The sequence below is a fragment of the Pelophylax lessonae genome (genome assembly GCF_965119305.1).
Source record: "Pelophylax lessonae genome assembly, chromosome: 1".
NCBI lineage: Eukaryota > Metazoa > Chordata > Amphibia > Anura > Ranidae > Pelophylax > Pelophylax lessonae.
In genome coordinates, this window is record NC_138768.1 from 344,471,083 (window position 1) to 344,487,113 (window position 16,031).

Below are 16,031 nucleotides of genomic sequence, written 5' to 3' on the forward strand. Positions count from 1 at the left end.
TAGTGTACAGGTGTGTTACTGGCCAGAGCACAAGGAGAAAAGCCTAAAAAAAAAGTGCCGCTTGAAGTAGGCCATAAATAGAATTTTTAGAAATTGTAATAAAACCATTCTTGGGAACATTTTAAATACAGTGCCTAGTTTTTCTAATGTCCTTTTTATAGAATCTTTTGTATGAAGATATGTGTATTTTTAAAGTTATTGAAAAGATGGTTATGGTTGGTCACCCACTGTTAGAAGCAACAAGTGGCTCTGACATTACTTTTTCAGAGAATATTATCATTTTTTTTTTTAACTTTTTTTTTTTTTTTTTTTTTTCTTCCCCATCGCTTAGCTGGACTAGGTAGGACAGGTACCCTGATTGCATGCTATATGATGAAGCATTACAGAATGACAGCAGCAGAGTGCATTGCTTGGATTCGGATATGTAGACCTGGCTCTGTGATTGGACCGCAACAGCAGTACCTTGTGGAGTAAGTATTGTCGATGAATGAGCACTCTGTTTTGAACCTCTGAGCACAGCAATAAAAGCACATTTCTGAAGCCCCACTGAACATTAAAAGAAAAACCAAATGCATTTTTAAGTATGTACTTTGATGCAGTCAATTACTCCCCTAGCCGTGCCATCCCTGCTAATTCGTTTCCTCATGGTATTCTATTGAAGCTTCCCAAGTGACCTAAAAACTGCCGCCTTATGCCTAGATTAGACGTGCACCATCACATTAGTCATGGAAAGGACTAACCATGGCCCTCTGAATCCTCTAAATCCTTAAAAAAAAAAAAAAATAATAATAATTGGGAGTAGATGTAGTTCAGTGGCCATCTAGTTTATCCTGTCCATATTCTTTTATGCACCTGTACCTCCTAGGTAAATTAAAACCGAGATCACAGGGAATAGCCTCCCCATGTGCAAGGGGCCTTCTGATCCTTTAAATTGGTTAAGGTATCATTTCATTGTCACGCTGTGAAAATTGTTTTTTTTTTTTTTTTTTCTTACTTGTGTTTTTTACCTAGAATATTGTGTTCAGAATCTGTTGTGTGGGGATTTTTTTTTTTTTTTTTTGGTAGATGTTTTGAACGGGAAACCATTGTTGGATTTAAAATATCCTGATAAGGGTCTCAGGAGTTTCCCCTTTTGTGCAGGCAAACCTACTTTATCCCCAATAGCCGGCCATAGACAGTGATTTTCTGTCCTGTAACCAACTTGGGTATGTTTTAGCCTGTGCCAATACATGGTTCATATCTGGATTCAAACCATCTATGGCCAGCTTAATAGCGCAGAGGGCAATTTTAAAACTGCCCAAAAAACATTCACACAAATTTTTAATGCCAGAACACCCACTTTCTGAACTTAATTTGCAAGTAACTCCATACTCCCTCGCCCCAGAATGCAGTACTGGTGCCTCAGGTTTGAGGGATTGGATTTGTATTTGTTGTGGGGAAGGGGGGTACCTAAGCACCAGTTAACTATTTACTTAGTTGGGAAAAGGTCCAAAGGGCTGTGCCCATAGTATTTTCCTCAATTATGTGCTCTTTTTTTCAAATGAAGCTGCCACAACCTTGGTAATAAGCAGTGACCACCCAACCACTGTACTATAAAAATTGCCAACAGTAGATAATTAACGGTTGTTCCTGATCCTCCAGTGTATATAATACCCATGAATGTATGTTTCTCACATTTTACAGCAAGCAAGTGAGCCTTTGGATGGAAGGAGACATTTACCGCAAAAAGCAGAGGGAGCAGGAAAATGGAAACAAAGTGTCAATGACGTTTATACTCTCTGGAGTAGATGATATTTCTCTTCGGGATGATCTGAGCAAAGCTTCTGGCAAAGAAGACATTGAACTGGTAATCTTCTGTAAATATGTGAGATCTGACCATTTCAGAATCCTCATTGTGAATACAAACTACAGAGAAAAGTCAAGAATTACTCTGTTCAATTCTGTGGTTAATGTTGTAATATGCTGAACCTTTTTTATTAGATGTGGTGGCTAGATTGGGCTTTTTTTTTTTCCCAAGCCTAGAATAATTTCAGCAAATAAATAGTTGTTGATCTTGCCAGAAATGCAGTGTTCTTGTCACTTCCTGGTAACTGCAATAAAGAATACTATTTCTAATAATACTAACTACGAATTGTCCTGCCCCCCTGTAATGAAGAGGAGATAGACATGTTTGTAGTCTGTCACCCTAAATTGGTCTCATATTATAATCTTGCATCCCTACATAAATGTGTGGCATGGTGTAGCCACCCAGAGACAGTGTTTACCAGGTGAAAGAAAAGGTAAGCAGCCACCACACCAAGGAAAATCAAGCTTCAGCATATTACATGCAGTATTTTTTGTTGGGTTTGGATACACTGAGTCCTTTGCAAGTTGTTGTTATACTGTACATTGAAGGTGACAGCCTCCTAATCTGGCCATTAAGGGACAATTTTATAGTTTACCCACAAATACAATCAGCTGAGGCCTTTCAGGGGAAATAGTGATCCGTTTGTTGAATCCTACATTGCTCCACAGTTGCCTGATGTGTAATTTTTAGTGATGTGCATGCTGGCTGAGCAAGTTTGGATCATACCTGCACACCCAACGTTCTGTAGTGTTTTTGGCTAGCTATTATTATTTTGAACATCAGCTGTTCGCTGTGCAGCTTACTTGGATGCAGCTAAAGTTTAACCACCTGCCACATGCTCCGGCTGTGTGTGTATGTATATTACATAGTGTATGTATATGTATATATGTGTATGTGTGTGTATGTGTGTGTGTGTGTGTATATATATATATATATATATATATATATATATATATATATATATATATATATATATATATTACACACACAATGTGTGGTTATGTCAGTGGGCTTTCTGCTAAAAATGATCCCAATGGCTCTACAGCCACCTGATCACTTTTACTCCCGTTTCTCCCTCTGCTTTGTGACAAATGCAACAGGAAGAGATTAAAAGGGAATTTGGGGAATATAAAAAAACAAATCTTTATACTCCCATAGGTAGATGTTGCATCGGTCCCTCCCACCTGTGCACCGATCACTATGCAATCAAAGACCCCTTATCGCTCAGTTCTCAGTCTTCAGTGAGCATAGGGCTGGGCTGTGGAAGGGGTGGGGCAGCTGGCTCAGGCTTCCAGCAGCTCGCGGAGAGGCTGAGCCAGCTGTCAGTCGCATTCCTGTAAATTGCATATACAAAGGCCACAAAGGAATTACAGGTACCATCTAACATTGATATGTTCTTGTGTACCCTTAACCACTTGCCGACCGCCGCACGACTATCTACGTCGGCGGTCAGCCCCTCACAGGCAAACTAACGTAGGGCTACGTTGCTTGCTTGTGAGGGTCTAGGGAGCGCGCGCCGCCGGAGGCGCGCTCCCGCGTGGTCACGGACCCCCCCGCCGCGCGTGTGACCAGCGGACCCGATGTCCGCCAGCCACTCGGCGGGGGAGAGGGAGAATGTCAGGCAGCTTGTGTAAACAAGCGACCTGTCATTCTCCTCGCTGTAAAGACACTGATCACATGGATCTACTATGTAGATCCGTTGATCAGTGTCCTTACAGCTCAAGCCACAGCCAATCACAGTAGAAAGCATGCCCCTAGGGACACACACAGCCCCTCCCTCCCAAATAAAGTTAACCCCTTCACTACCAGTGTATTTTTAAAGTAACAGTGCATATATATATATATATATATATATATATATATATATATATATATATATATATATATATATATATATATATATATATATATATATATATATATATATATCTATATAGCACTGATTACTGTAGAAATGTCACTGGTAACCCCAAAAGTGTCAAATGTCAGTCAAAGGTCCGATCTGTCCGCCGCAATGTCGTAATACCGCAAAAAAAATCACAGATCGCTGCCATTACGCGTTAAAAAAAAAACAACAAAAATGAAATCTTTCCCTTTGTTAGTAAACGCGATAACTTTTGCGCAAACCAATCAAAATACGCTTTTTGCGAATTATTTTTTTTTTTTTTTTTTTTTACCAGATTTATTTTATTACCAACTGACACTTCTTTCAAGATTTGACTGCTCACTGCCATTTTGGCTTACTTGCAGTTTCCTAATTGGTAATATTCTAGTACGCCTTGGTAACTGTAACTACACCCTGCAGCAAAGCTGGGCTGGCCTGTAATGATTACTTTGGGCACTGGATGCTGCATTTAGCGCTCACCTTTGTACGTGGTGCAGTGAGTGTAGGTGGCTGCTGGGTGCTTTACAGTTCCAAGGTCCTGGTCCATTCTTATGGCACCCAAACCCTAAAGACCCCTCTGTGGGTATGCCCACTGTGACAGGCAAAGCCTGGAACTGGATCAGTGGTGTGTTTCTCTGTATCCTTATACATACCGATTCCTGCCTTGTTCTGCAGGACATTCCATAGTGCTGTGCTCATGTGGCATAGATGTAGGGAGATCTTGGTGTTTTTCCATAGTTTTATTGTTGCACTATTTGGTCTAATAGGTACGTTTATTATAGCATTTGCCTGTTCTACTTTGATCTTTTTCCACTTTCCAACCAGAAGTTCCTTTTGCAGTTCGTGACGTAGTACTCATTAGACTCCTAGCTGCACACTTTGGCTGCTGTTTTTTTGCTGATCACAAAAGCAGATAGCTTGCCATACCCCCTATTGCAGGATTCTGCAGAAAGACCGCCATTGGAACTGGATTGCTGCCACTACCTTAATATATGTCCATTCCTTGGGTACCCCACAGGGGAGGACTCTTGCTGCGCACTGGAGAATTTCTAGCAGTTGGGAGCAGAAAAGCAGAAACGTGCAGGAAAAACAGTAGTAAGTCAACCACAGTCCATGAGGAAACTCCATTTCTCTGAAGCTGATAGCGGCCCTCCAGCCCCATAACTTATGCTTCCTATGCAACCTATTGGCTAAAACAGAATTTACAGCCACTAATAGTTCATATTCCCATCGCACCCTTTACTGGATATAGGCACATCAGTTGTGGGTGCTGCAGCGATCACCAACTGGACACTGGATCTATCAGATACGTACATATTCGCCAGCACACCATGTGCATGGCATGTGCCTGATGAAGGGGTCCTGCATGACTCCGAAACGTTTCACCGATCCTGATGTCATCCTTTTGCAATACAAAGTTTCTTCAGTCTGCTGTGTAAGATCCATTGTGTGCTGGCGATGTATGTATCTTTACAGCCACTATCTCTGATCTTTCCAGAGGCGATCACCACTTCCGGAACAAGAAGGCTATCAGCAGAAGCGCTCTTCTGCCTCGCCTCAAACCCAGAATAGCCTGATACTTGTCTCCCAAAGCAAGAGGGATGCAGTCAATTCTGGTCAAGGTGCCTTAAGATTTTTCTCCACCACAATTTGTGGAAGCTGCTACTTACCTTCTCACCATATGTTGGCTACTGTGGATTCATTGAGGCTGTGAATGCTAATCTTTGGATAGCTACTCCTATTGCAGAACAGCCCCATGTGTTCAAATGGATGTGTTTAAAGACCCTTCTGAAAACCTCCTTTGCGCTGACAGGCCCTGCTGCACAGCTACCCTTTCTCACCTTAGTGCTTGCCCAAACTATGGCTACGTCTACCTGGGCTGTAGAAATTCATGATCTACTTTTTCCTGACGTAGATCATCCTAATCTGTATTCAAAGCTACAGCTCTTGCCCTTGGCCCTACTTTTCTGTGTGAATGCCATGGAGAATGTGATCCCCCCCCCCCCCCCCCGGATCTCCAGAATGTCCTTAATTTCACTGTATAGGTGTAGAATCCTATGGCTTGAAGCTTGGGTAGATCTGGTGCGAGAAATGCGTAATTTGCCCGTGCTTTTCAAGTGCGAGCTTTTTTGACCATTCTCCTGAGGAAATGATTGTTAATAATCTGCACAGATTGAGGCAGGTACAGAGGGGAAGAGGGTTTGGACCCCATAATCCATATTTGCAATCCTTTGCAATGGGTATCCCCTACACTAATTCCCCCTTCCCCCTCGGATGCAGTCCTTACCACTGAGGGTCCTTCTGGACATGGCAAGCCCCCCCATAGCTGCCAAAGTCTTCCACACCCTAATAGTTCACCCCATAGTACAAAGGTGAACCAACTCCTACATAGGAAACCTTGTATTTTGAAGGCTATTCATACAATATTGGTACAAAATATTACAGGGGTTTGGCTCCCAGGTTTATTTTATTTTCTTACCCAGCTATTTGGCCAATGCTATCATTAGTGTTTAATGAAAAATATGTGAACGTAAACTAACACTAGACCCCCTCCCAGTCCCTGCTGTACTTAACCCTCTTTGCAGCACTTCTTGAACAGACTAAATCTATTCACTGTGATGATGCTGACCATTTAGAATCGGTCGGGTTTGTTCCTGAAGCACTGCACGGAGAAGAGGGGAAAGGGCTTGATTTCACACTTCTGGACCACTAGACCATCTGTGGGGTGCTGAGTGTAGGATATGCAGAGTAAGGTCTGGAGTCTCGCATTCCTCTTATTGATGTCAGAAAGTTTACCCTTTCTAGGTCGTATAATATGCCTTTTCCTGTGTGCTGATGCATCAAATAGTTTGTGTGCACTTGGTGTATATTCAAGTATACTTAAATGCAGTTAATGTTCCCTTGTTTTCACTCCTACCTTTTTTATGGCTTTTTTACAGTACAGTGATGATGATGAAGTCAATGGTGTGACCCAAGGCGATAAACTCCGTGCCTTGAAGTGCAAGCGACAGACAAGAACATCATCTGCAGCTCCATTGTCGTAAGTTTGTCACATTAATTAGCTTTTATTAGGCCATGCTGGTTTTGTGCCAGTCCTGCAGAATTTATTTTTAAATTTGCACTACAGATTGAAAAAATCTATAGTGCAAATTTAAACCAGGTCGTATTTTATGCTTTCTTAATTTAAGTATATATACTTCTTACCTTCTTGAACCGCTTTGAAGGCTTTAGTCAGTGTCTAGCCAACCAGAATGTTGTCCTCCACACTGTACCAAGATAGCATAAAGCTAGTCATTATGCGCTCAAAACGCATTGAATGTATCTACTACTGATTATGGGGCCTCTCACTTTCACTGTGGGAATAGGAGTATGTTCAGTGGACTAGAATCCTGTGGAGTTGGGATAATCCGTTAAGAGATCAAGCTTGGAATAATGCATTTCGACTCCTGTCCTGGTTTGTCTGTTTTTTGTTTCTCTTGCCCGCTAACTTGAGATATAAAAGTGACTGCATATTTTCAAGGTCTGTCATCTATGGGCTAGAACTGGCTATTGTTGGTTTGTGATCTGGTAATCCACTTTATGTAGCTGATTTCCTAAACCTTTGAATTTCAGGAGTCTATATTTATTTGGTTGCATCACTTAACCTTTTAACATTTGAGATTGTTTAAATGATGGTGGGGATTATCAAGAGCTGTCAAATTAAAACCTATATACAATAAAACCTATATACAATAAGGGCTGATGACTAAAAATGGCTAACCCAAGCTACTGAAGAATTGACATTTCAAGAATGCAGACTTCTGGGTCCTCAATTTGACTGCATCTGCTTCTCCCAGGCAATTCTTTTGTCATTAAAGTTTTTTTTTTTTTTTTTTTTTTAAGCTGTGTTTTGCTTTACCAGGGCAAAGTAATGTAATTAAAATGCCTCTTACAAGATGGATATACTTTAACGTTAAAAAGGGAACCTGTGCTAAGTAAAGGTAGTTTCTATGTAAACTTTTACAATTCAGCATGAATACCTGATGTGTAGGAAGTTTACCCTTAATGCTTAAAAGGTTCTTAAAATGTTGTAAGCATCGAAAGTCCCAAATCCTATTATAGGCTTTGACCTTACTCAGGTTACTTTCTTTAAAATAAAAACCTGATCTTGACTAATGTTTTAGGTTAAGAAGTGCTAAAGTGTGGGTACCCTGTGTGGCCTGAAAGTACCTGTGTTAGTTTTAAAACTGATCCACGTACCCTTGTGGAGGCCCATGGATCCTTAACATTTAAGTGCTTTTTCCTGTCTCTGATTCAGGATGGCTTGGGGTTTAATCTCCTTTTGGGCAGCAGTCATATGCTCATGTAAAGTCCTGGACCTTGTAGCCAAAGAACTTGTATACAGACATGGGACATGATTTGAAGATTAGCACAGATCTGTTTCTCTTTCCTTCATTGACTGACACAGCTCCTGATCTTCTTAAACATTGGGTTATGCTGCCCTTTGCAGGAGTAGAACACTAGGCAGAAAAAGTCTGGCAATGCCTATGGGCAGTCTCATGGGGTATACACCCTCTCCGCTATAGGTACTTGGCTTTTTATTTTTTATTTTTCTGCTGCCTAGTCATGATTGTGTCTAGTTCCTTGCTGGGATCTCTGGTCCTGGCAATTTTTATCTTTTTTAGATTTTTTTTTTTTTAGATTTTTTTTTTTTTTTTTCTCCTTTCTCCTGTTTTTTTTTTTTTTTTCCCTCTGGGATCTACAATCAACTGCCGGACTGGGTGACGGGCTAGATAATCTAAATCCAGTGTTGCCCCCGCCCCCCCCTTCACTATGCTGGGCCGGTGGGTGGTTTGGTCCACCACCTGGGGTGGGGGCAGGCTGCTGTGCTGGCGATGGGGGTGTGCCTCGCCGGCAACCGGGGTGGGGGGGTTGTACCTGGTGGGGGCTCCTGCCGGTGCCATTTTCTGAGGCCTAGGGATCCCTCCTAGATGCTTCGAGCTGCGCGGGTCTACCATTTTCTTATAGCCTGTGTGTACTCTATGCACGGCGGCCATGTTTCTGTAGTCTGGTGGCCATATTGCGGTGGCTTGCCATTGAAAATAGCGGTGGCCATGACAGTAGAACCCTCTGGGCGGCGATTTTCTGGATCTTTACACTTCCTGATCACCGCATGTGTAGTGCAGATTATCCTGGTGGCTGCAGGTGCCTGTTTCTGCTGGGCAGTGAGTCTGGTGGGGTCCTCTCCCTCTCTGCTGAGGATCGATTGGTGATCTGTTAGTGGCGACCGGGTGGTGCTGCCGGAGCGGTGGGGGTGTCCCTTAGCAGTGTTTTTTTTTTTTTTGTGGGGTCCCCCATATTGACTTATGAAGTCCTTGGAGCACATTTCCCAATCATCCATTCATGCACTGACTGCGGTCCTTTGTGTTCCGCGTGGAGGTTGTTTTTGGGTGACAGCAAAAAAAGCACTCTGGCTGGTTCAGCACTGAGGCCGATATTCACCATTGCCCTGGTGTTGCAAACTCTGACTGAGTGAGCTAGGCTTTTACACCGTGATCTGGAGGGAGAGCAGCCTTTGCTGAGCTGACGGACCAGTTGATCCAGAGGCTGCAGTTTATCTGTGATGCCTCTTTGGATGCAGCTCCCCTATTTGCTAGGCCCTGTTTTGGCAGTGGTCCTTCAGCCTATTTTTGGTATCAAATGCTGGTCTGCGGACCAGTCTTCTAAAAAGGCCTTGACCGATCTTCCTTTTCAAGGAGATCGCCTGTTTGGAGCTACCCTGAATGACCTCATTAAGGGTCTCCCAGGTGGAAGAGTACCTTTCTTCCGCAGGCTAGTAAGGGAAAGGACCCTTGTCGTAGACGTGGGCCCTCTTTCTCGGCACATAATTGTTTTTTTTTTTTTCGTCCCTCTGGGTTGACTGACAAGGGATTGAAGCCTTTAGGGCCTCCTCTGGTGGATCCAAGCAAACTTGGTCTGGCAAGTCGAGAGCAGGCTTCTCCAGACCCATGGGCAAGGCTACATCAGGATGAAGGTGCGCCCTTACCCATATCTGGGGTGGGGGGACGTCTTCGCTGGTTTCCGGACCCGTTGACTTCCTTGGTACGAGAAAAGTGGGTCCGGCTACCAGAGTTTCGTTCTTACCCTCCGGAAAGATTCTTTCCTTCCAACTCGTGCCTGTCCCTGGACTGCTTACAGGGTCTTTGTGGCGGTGCAAGACCTGTTACTTCAAGGGGTGATTGTTCCCATTCCAACATCAGAACGTTTCAGGGGTTTTACGCAAACCTGGTTACAAGTCCCAGGAAGGAAGGCAAGGTGCATCTAATCCTGGACCTCAAGGCGCTGAAATGTTTGGTACGGGTGCAGAAGTTCAGAATGGAGTCAATTTGCACAGTGGTGGCATCCCTGCATCAGGGGAATTTCTCTATCGCTCATTGACAGACGTAGTCTTCTTGATTCTCAAGAGCTAGGTTATGTTGTCTCCGCAGGAGTAGGACTAGGCAGAAAGACAAAACGTTCTGGCTCCACCTTAGGGGCAGTCCCTGAGGGTATATCCTCCCTCTCTCTGCTACAGGGAATCAGTTTTTTTCTGTCTAGTCAGGAGTAAGGACCTAAGTTCCTTGCTGGGATCTTTTTGGTCCTGGCAAGATTTTTTCTTTAGAAAAAATATTTTTTAGGTAGTTTTCTCCAGTGTTTTTTTCCTGTGAGATCTTCAAGCAAAAACGCCGGACTGGGCGACACTAGTGGTCACCCCAGCCGGCCTACGAGCGCGCGCAGACCATTGCATTGCGCTTGGTCGGCCGCGACACATTCAAGTAAGTATGCGGGGCCGGGCGACGGGCTGGATGTTGAGATCCAGTGGTCACCCCGGTTTCTGCCTACGAGCGCGTGCAGACCAGAGCTCCGCGCTGGGTCGGCCGCGACGGAGTCCCAGTGGAGGGACTGACCTTGCGAGTTAAAAGTCTCGCTTGGACGCCAGGAACCAGAGAGTCGAGGCGTCCGGAGTGGTCCACAACCCCCCACCCCGGTGGAGAGGGTATTGTGAAGAGAGGGTGCCTGTCGGTTTGGTATGGTGAGTAAACGTTCCCTTTTTTCTTTCCTCGTTATGAGGCAGTATGAATTATGGGCCCCTCCATACATGGTCAGTATATATCTGACACTAAAAAGTCCCCCTTGTAAATACAGTATGTGTTTGTGGGAAGTGGACTTGGTTTGAGAGCTAACACTCTACCCAGCAGACTGTAACATTACAGCAGACATAGGAGGTATAATCCTACCTTAGTTGTAGTGTATCTCCTGTAGATCCATATATCGCCACTGAGCAGAGATGCAGGTGGATGTGCTGGGAAAACGATTTCGGCGGTCCGCCGCCATTTTGCCGTAGACCAAGTGCATGTATGTCCTCAGGTCACGCCGGCCGCCATGTTTTTGGAGTCTTATGTCTCTTGTATGGGGGCGGCCATGTTTCATGAGCCCAGCTACCTCGTGGAGAGCTGGGAACGCCGGAAGGCGTACACAGGGGGCGGAGCCACGTCCTTCTACCCGGGGAAAAAGCAACAGCTCCTTCCAGTCTGTAAAAGACAGACGCTGACTGCAGTTGGTTGGAAACTTCACTGCATCGGTTGGTGAGCCTCTGTGGGGATCGAGAAGCAGGTACTCTGAGGGGCGCTATTGCGCTAGGGGGAGACATATAAAAAAAAAAAGGTTTTTTTGTTTTTTCTGGCAAAGGTGTCCTGAATTAACATGGACCCTGCCACTCATGTATCTCCTCCGGATCCCCTCGAGGGGTCTGCAGGATCCTCCAGCACCCCACTGACGATTGAATCATTGTCAGCTATTATGGAAACTTTTGTGTCCCGGGTGGAAGTGGCTTGTCAGGGACAGGGCGCAAGAAAGCGACCCCCGCCTAACCCCTTATTATCTGAAACCTCGGATTCAGACTCTGAGCCTATTTCTGCAGTTGTAGGTACTTCATCTGGGATTGGTGTCTCGGGTACTGTCTCTTCAGACAGTGAGGAGGATGTTTCGGCATCAGCCATAGCCAGAGAGGAAGCGTTGGTAAACGCACTCATTGTATCTGTTCAAGAAACCTTAAGATTACAGGGTATTCCGTCGGAAATAGCTGAAACTGAAATCCCTTTTGGGACTAAAAAACGCATCAAAGTGGCGAAGGTTTTTCCATTGCCCAAATGTTTTGGCAATCCAATCGAAGAAGAATGGCGTCTGCCAAAACGCACTTTTACTATTTCTAAACGCATTAACAGGCGTTATCCGTTTGAGGAAACCCTCATTAAGAAATGGACAGAACCACCTGTGGTGGATTCACCAATTGCTAGATTGAATAAAGCCACGGTTATTCCTCTAGAAGACGCTCCGTCTTTTAAAGATCCAGTGGATCGCAAGATAGAAGCTATGTCTCGCACCATGTTTTCCTTGATTGGATCAGCTTTCAGACCTATAATAGCTATTGGTCTGGTTTCGCAGGCTGTAACTGAATGGACCAAGTGGTTACGCCGGGACTTAGAAGAGGTCCCTCAGGCGGTATCAGATTTGTTGGAACAAATGATACAGGGGTTACAGTTTGTGTGTGATGCGGCGTTAGACGCCTCTCCATTATTGGCGCGAGCATCAGTCTCAGCAGTGGTTCTCAGGCGTACACTGTGGCTAAAAGGTTGGTTAGCCGACCAAGGTTCCAAAAAAGCATTGGCTAATATCCCCTTTTTAGGAGAGCGTCTATTTGGAGCCAACTTAGATGAGATCATTAAGGATCTCACGGGTGGAAAGAGCACCTTTTTACCGCAAAATTTTAAAGGTAAAGGAACTCGTCAAAGACGAGGGCCTTCTTTTTCTGCTCACAAGAGGTTTTTTCGTCCCGCGGGTGAAAAAATTAAGTCCTCCAAAGCTCCTGCAGGAGGCGTCGGGTCGTTGGTCGGGCAAGCAAAAGCCCGCCCCCTCCAGACCTGAAGATAAATCGTCCAAAGCCTGAAGGTGCGCCCCCACCCATAACTGGGGTGGGGGGACGTCTTCGCCGGTTCCCGGATCCATGGCTTTCCAGAATCCCGGACAAGTGGGTTTGCGAAGTCATAAGATCAGGGTACAAGATCGAGTTTCGATCTCTCCCACCGACGCGATTCTTCCCTTCCAATATTCGACTATCCCCGGATCGTTTAGAAGATCTGCGGAGAGCAGTCACGGATTTACTACAACAAGGAGTGGTAGTCCACGTTCCTTGGACAGAACGTTTTCAAGGGTTTTATTCAAACCTATTTACAATACCCAGGAAAGAGGGCAAAGTGCGTCCAATTCTGGACTTAAGGGCACTCAATTCTTTTGTCAACATAAGAAAATTCAGAATGGAGTCCATTCGCACAGTAGCAGCCTTCCTGCATCCAGGGGATGTCCTAGCGTCCATAGACATCAAGGACGCATATCTTCACATTCCCATTTTCGCAGGACATCAGCGGTTTCTACGCTTTTCCGTAGAAGAGAACCACTATCAGTTTGTGGCGTTACCTTTCGGTCTCGCCACGGCTCCTCGGGTCTTCACGAAGGTGTTGGCCCCAATGTTGGCACTACTGCGCCAAAGAGGCATATCGATTCTTGGTTACCTAGACGATCTTCTGCTTCATGCAGAGTCTCCTCAGACCTTGCTACAAAACATAGAAATTACTATGATTTCTTTACAGGAATTCGGGTGGCTGGTGAACCAGCAAAAGTCATTTCTGGTTCCCACCCAGAGGCTCGAATATCTGGGTCTAATTCTAGACACAGTCAGGACAAGAGTTTTCCTTCCGGTAGGGAAACTCCGAAAGATTCAATCAGCAGTCCAGTTGTTACTATCCAACAGCTGGTCTTCCCTTCGGACTTGCATGAGGGTTCTGGGGTTGATGGTGGCTTCCTTCGAAGCAGTCCCATTTGCCCAGTCACATACCCGAATTCTTCAGCAAGAGATTCTTCTCAGATGGAATCGGAATCCGGAATCCCTGGACAATCAGATCCGATTGAGCAAACAGACCAGAGAGTCTCTGGTCTGGTGGCTTCCGTCTCCGATGCTCAGCCAGGGAAAGTCATTTCTGCCAATATATTGGACGATAGTGACCACGGATGCCAGTCTATCCGGATGGGGAGGAATTCTCGGTCAGTTATCTGTCCAGGGACTTTGGTCCCCGGAAGAATCCAGGTTGCCGATAAATGTATTGGAACTGAGAGCGATCAGACTTTGTCTGATTCACTGGACCGAGCAGCTCCAGGGCAGCCCGGTTCGGATCCAGTCGGACAATGCCACGGCCGTGGCTTATGTCAATCACCAGGGGGGCACCAAGAGTGTCCGAGCGGCCAAAGAAGTGGCTTGCATTCTTCGCTGGGCGGAACGATTTGTTCCAGCTATCTCTGCGGTGTTCATTCCGGGGGTGGAGAATTGGCAGGCAGATTATCTCAGCCGTCAGACTCTGGATCAGGGGGAATGGTCCCTCCATCCAGACGTTTTCCACCAGTTGTGCCTACGGTGGGGTACCCCGGATGTGGATCTGTTGGGATCACGATTCAACAGGAAAGTACAGAGATTCGTGGCTCGCTCCCGCGATTCTCTAGCAGAGACCGCAGACGCACTGATCGCCCCGTGGGGGCAATACCAGCTAATGTATGCCTTCCCTCCTCTCGCGTTACTGCCAAGACTTCTTCGCAGGATAGAGGAGGAAGGAATTCCAGTAATTCTGGTAGCTCCGGACTGGCCTCGTCGAGCTTGGTACGCCGACGTGGTCAGACTGGTGGCGGACGTCCCGTGGAGACTTCCTCTCAGGGAGGACCTACTGTCTCAGGGACCGATCTTCCATCCTGCTTTACGATCGCTGGCTTTAACGGCCTGGCTATTGAGACCCAGGTGCTGAAGGACAAAGGTTTGTCAGCTTCAGTTATTCCTACTCTAGTTGAAGCAAGGAAAGCGACTTCCAGAAAGATTTATCATCGTACATGGAAGTCCTACATTGCATGGTGTGAACCTCTGGGGTTCCGTCCACGGTCTTATTCGATTAGTCGAATATTAGCTTTTCTGCAACAAGGGGTTGAGCAGAAACTGGCCTTGAGCACTATCAAGGGTCAGGTCTCAGCATTAGCTATCTTCTTTCAGAAGCCTTTGGCTACTCATTCCTTGGTGCGGAATTTCATCCAGGGGGTGCGACTTCTGGCTCCGCCAGTGCGCGCGCCGTTACCACCCTGGGATCTTAATTTAGTGTTGTCGGTTCTTCAGAAACCTCCCTTTGAAGATATTAGGGAGATTCCTCTACCTACGTTGTCCCAGAAGGTGGCCTTCTTGGTGGCTATTACTTCTGCACGCAGGGTGTCAGAACTGGCCGCATTATCTTGCCGTTCACCATATCTGGTGGTTCATAGAGATAAGGTGGTTCTTCGTCCGAATCCATCCTTCCTACCAAAAGTGGTTTCAGAATTTCATCTGAATGAAGAAATTGTATTACCTTCCCTGTGTCCTAAGCCCAGTCATCCTCGGGAGTTTGCTTTACACTCCTTGGATGTGGTCCGGGCGATCAGGGTATACTTGAAAACGACAGACTCGTTTCGCAAGACGGATTCACTTTTTGTGATCCCGGATGGACCCAAAAAGGGGTTGCCTGCATCTGCCGCGACCATTTCCAGATGGATCAGACAGACGGTGGTACAGGCTTATTCTATTAAGGGTCGGGAGCCCCCGTTCCCTGTTAAGGCGCACTCCACTCGGGCGCTTAGTGCGTCATGGGCCTTTCGCCATCAGGCGTCAGTGGTCCAGGTGTGCAAGGCGGCTACCTGGTCGTCGGTGCATACCTTTACAAAACATTATAAAGTTGATGTAATGGCATCATCTGATGCCGTGTTTGGCCGCAAGGTTTTGCAGGCCGCCATTTGAGGAGACCAGTGGTCTGCCTCGAGGGTTTTTTCCGTTGGAAATTTTTCTTTTGAGTCTCATTCTTTGTTTATAATGAGCCTTTAAAACTTCTAGTTTGGCACCGGTTGGGCCTTCTAGATTGGATTTGATTTTTGTCAATCCCACCCCTCATTTGTGGCACTGCTTCTGGATGTCCTAGCTCTTGAGAATCAAGAAGACTACGTCTGTCAATGAGCGATAGAGAAAAATGGATTTTTGTAAGATCTTACCGTAAAATCCTTTTCTCTTAAGCTCATTGACAGACGTAGTACCCGCCCCTCTATCATTGAGTTGGGTTGGGTTAAATTCTCTGTTACTGCTTTAGAACAGAACTGATTCCCTGTAGCAGAGAGAGGGAGGATATACCCTCAGGGACTGCCCCTAAGGTGGAGCCAGAACGTTTTGTC

General features: G+C 45.6%; 1 protein-coding gene across 4 annotated transcripts in view; it reads left to right on the forward strand.

The window, feature by feature from the left end:
• Positions 1-16,031, forward strand: part of CDC14B (cell division cycle 14B) — a gene marked incomplete at its 3' end in the record, with an annotated part of 185,714 nt that overhangs the window by 142,278 nt on the left and 27,405 nt on the right. For all 4 annotated transcript variants that reach the window (XM_082245535.1, XM_082245532.1, XM_082245534.1 and 1 more), the window contains exons 10-12: positions 332-470; positions 1,684-1,846; positions 6,671-6,771. In XM_082245535.1, coding sequence (XP_082101661.1) covers positions 332-470; positions 1,684-1,846; positions 6,671-6,771 — 403 coding nt within the window. The remainder of the gene's footprint in view (positions 1-331; positions 471-1,683; positions 1,847-6,670; positions 6,772-16,031) is intronic.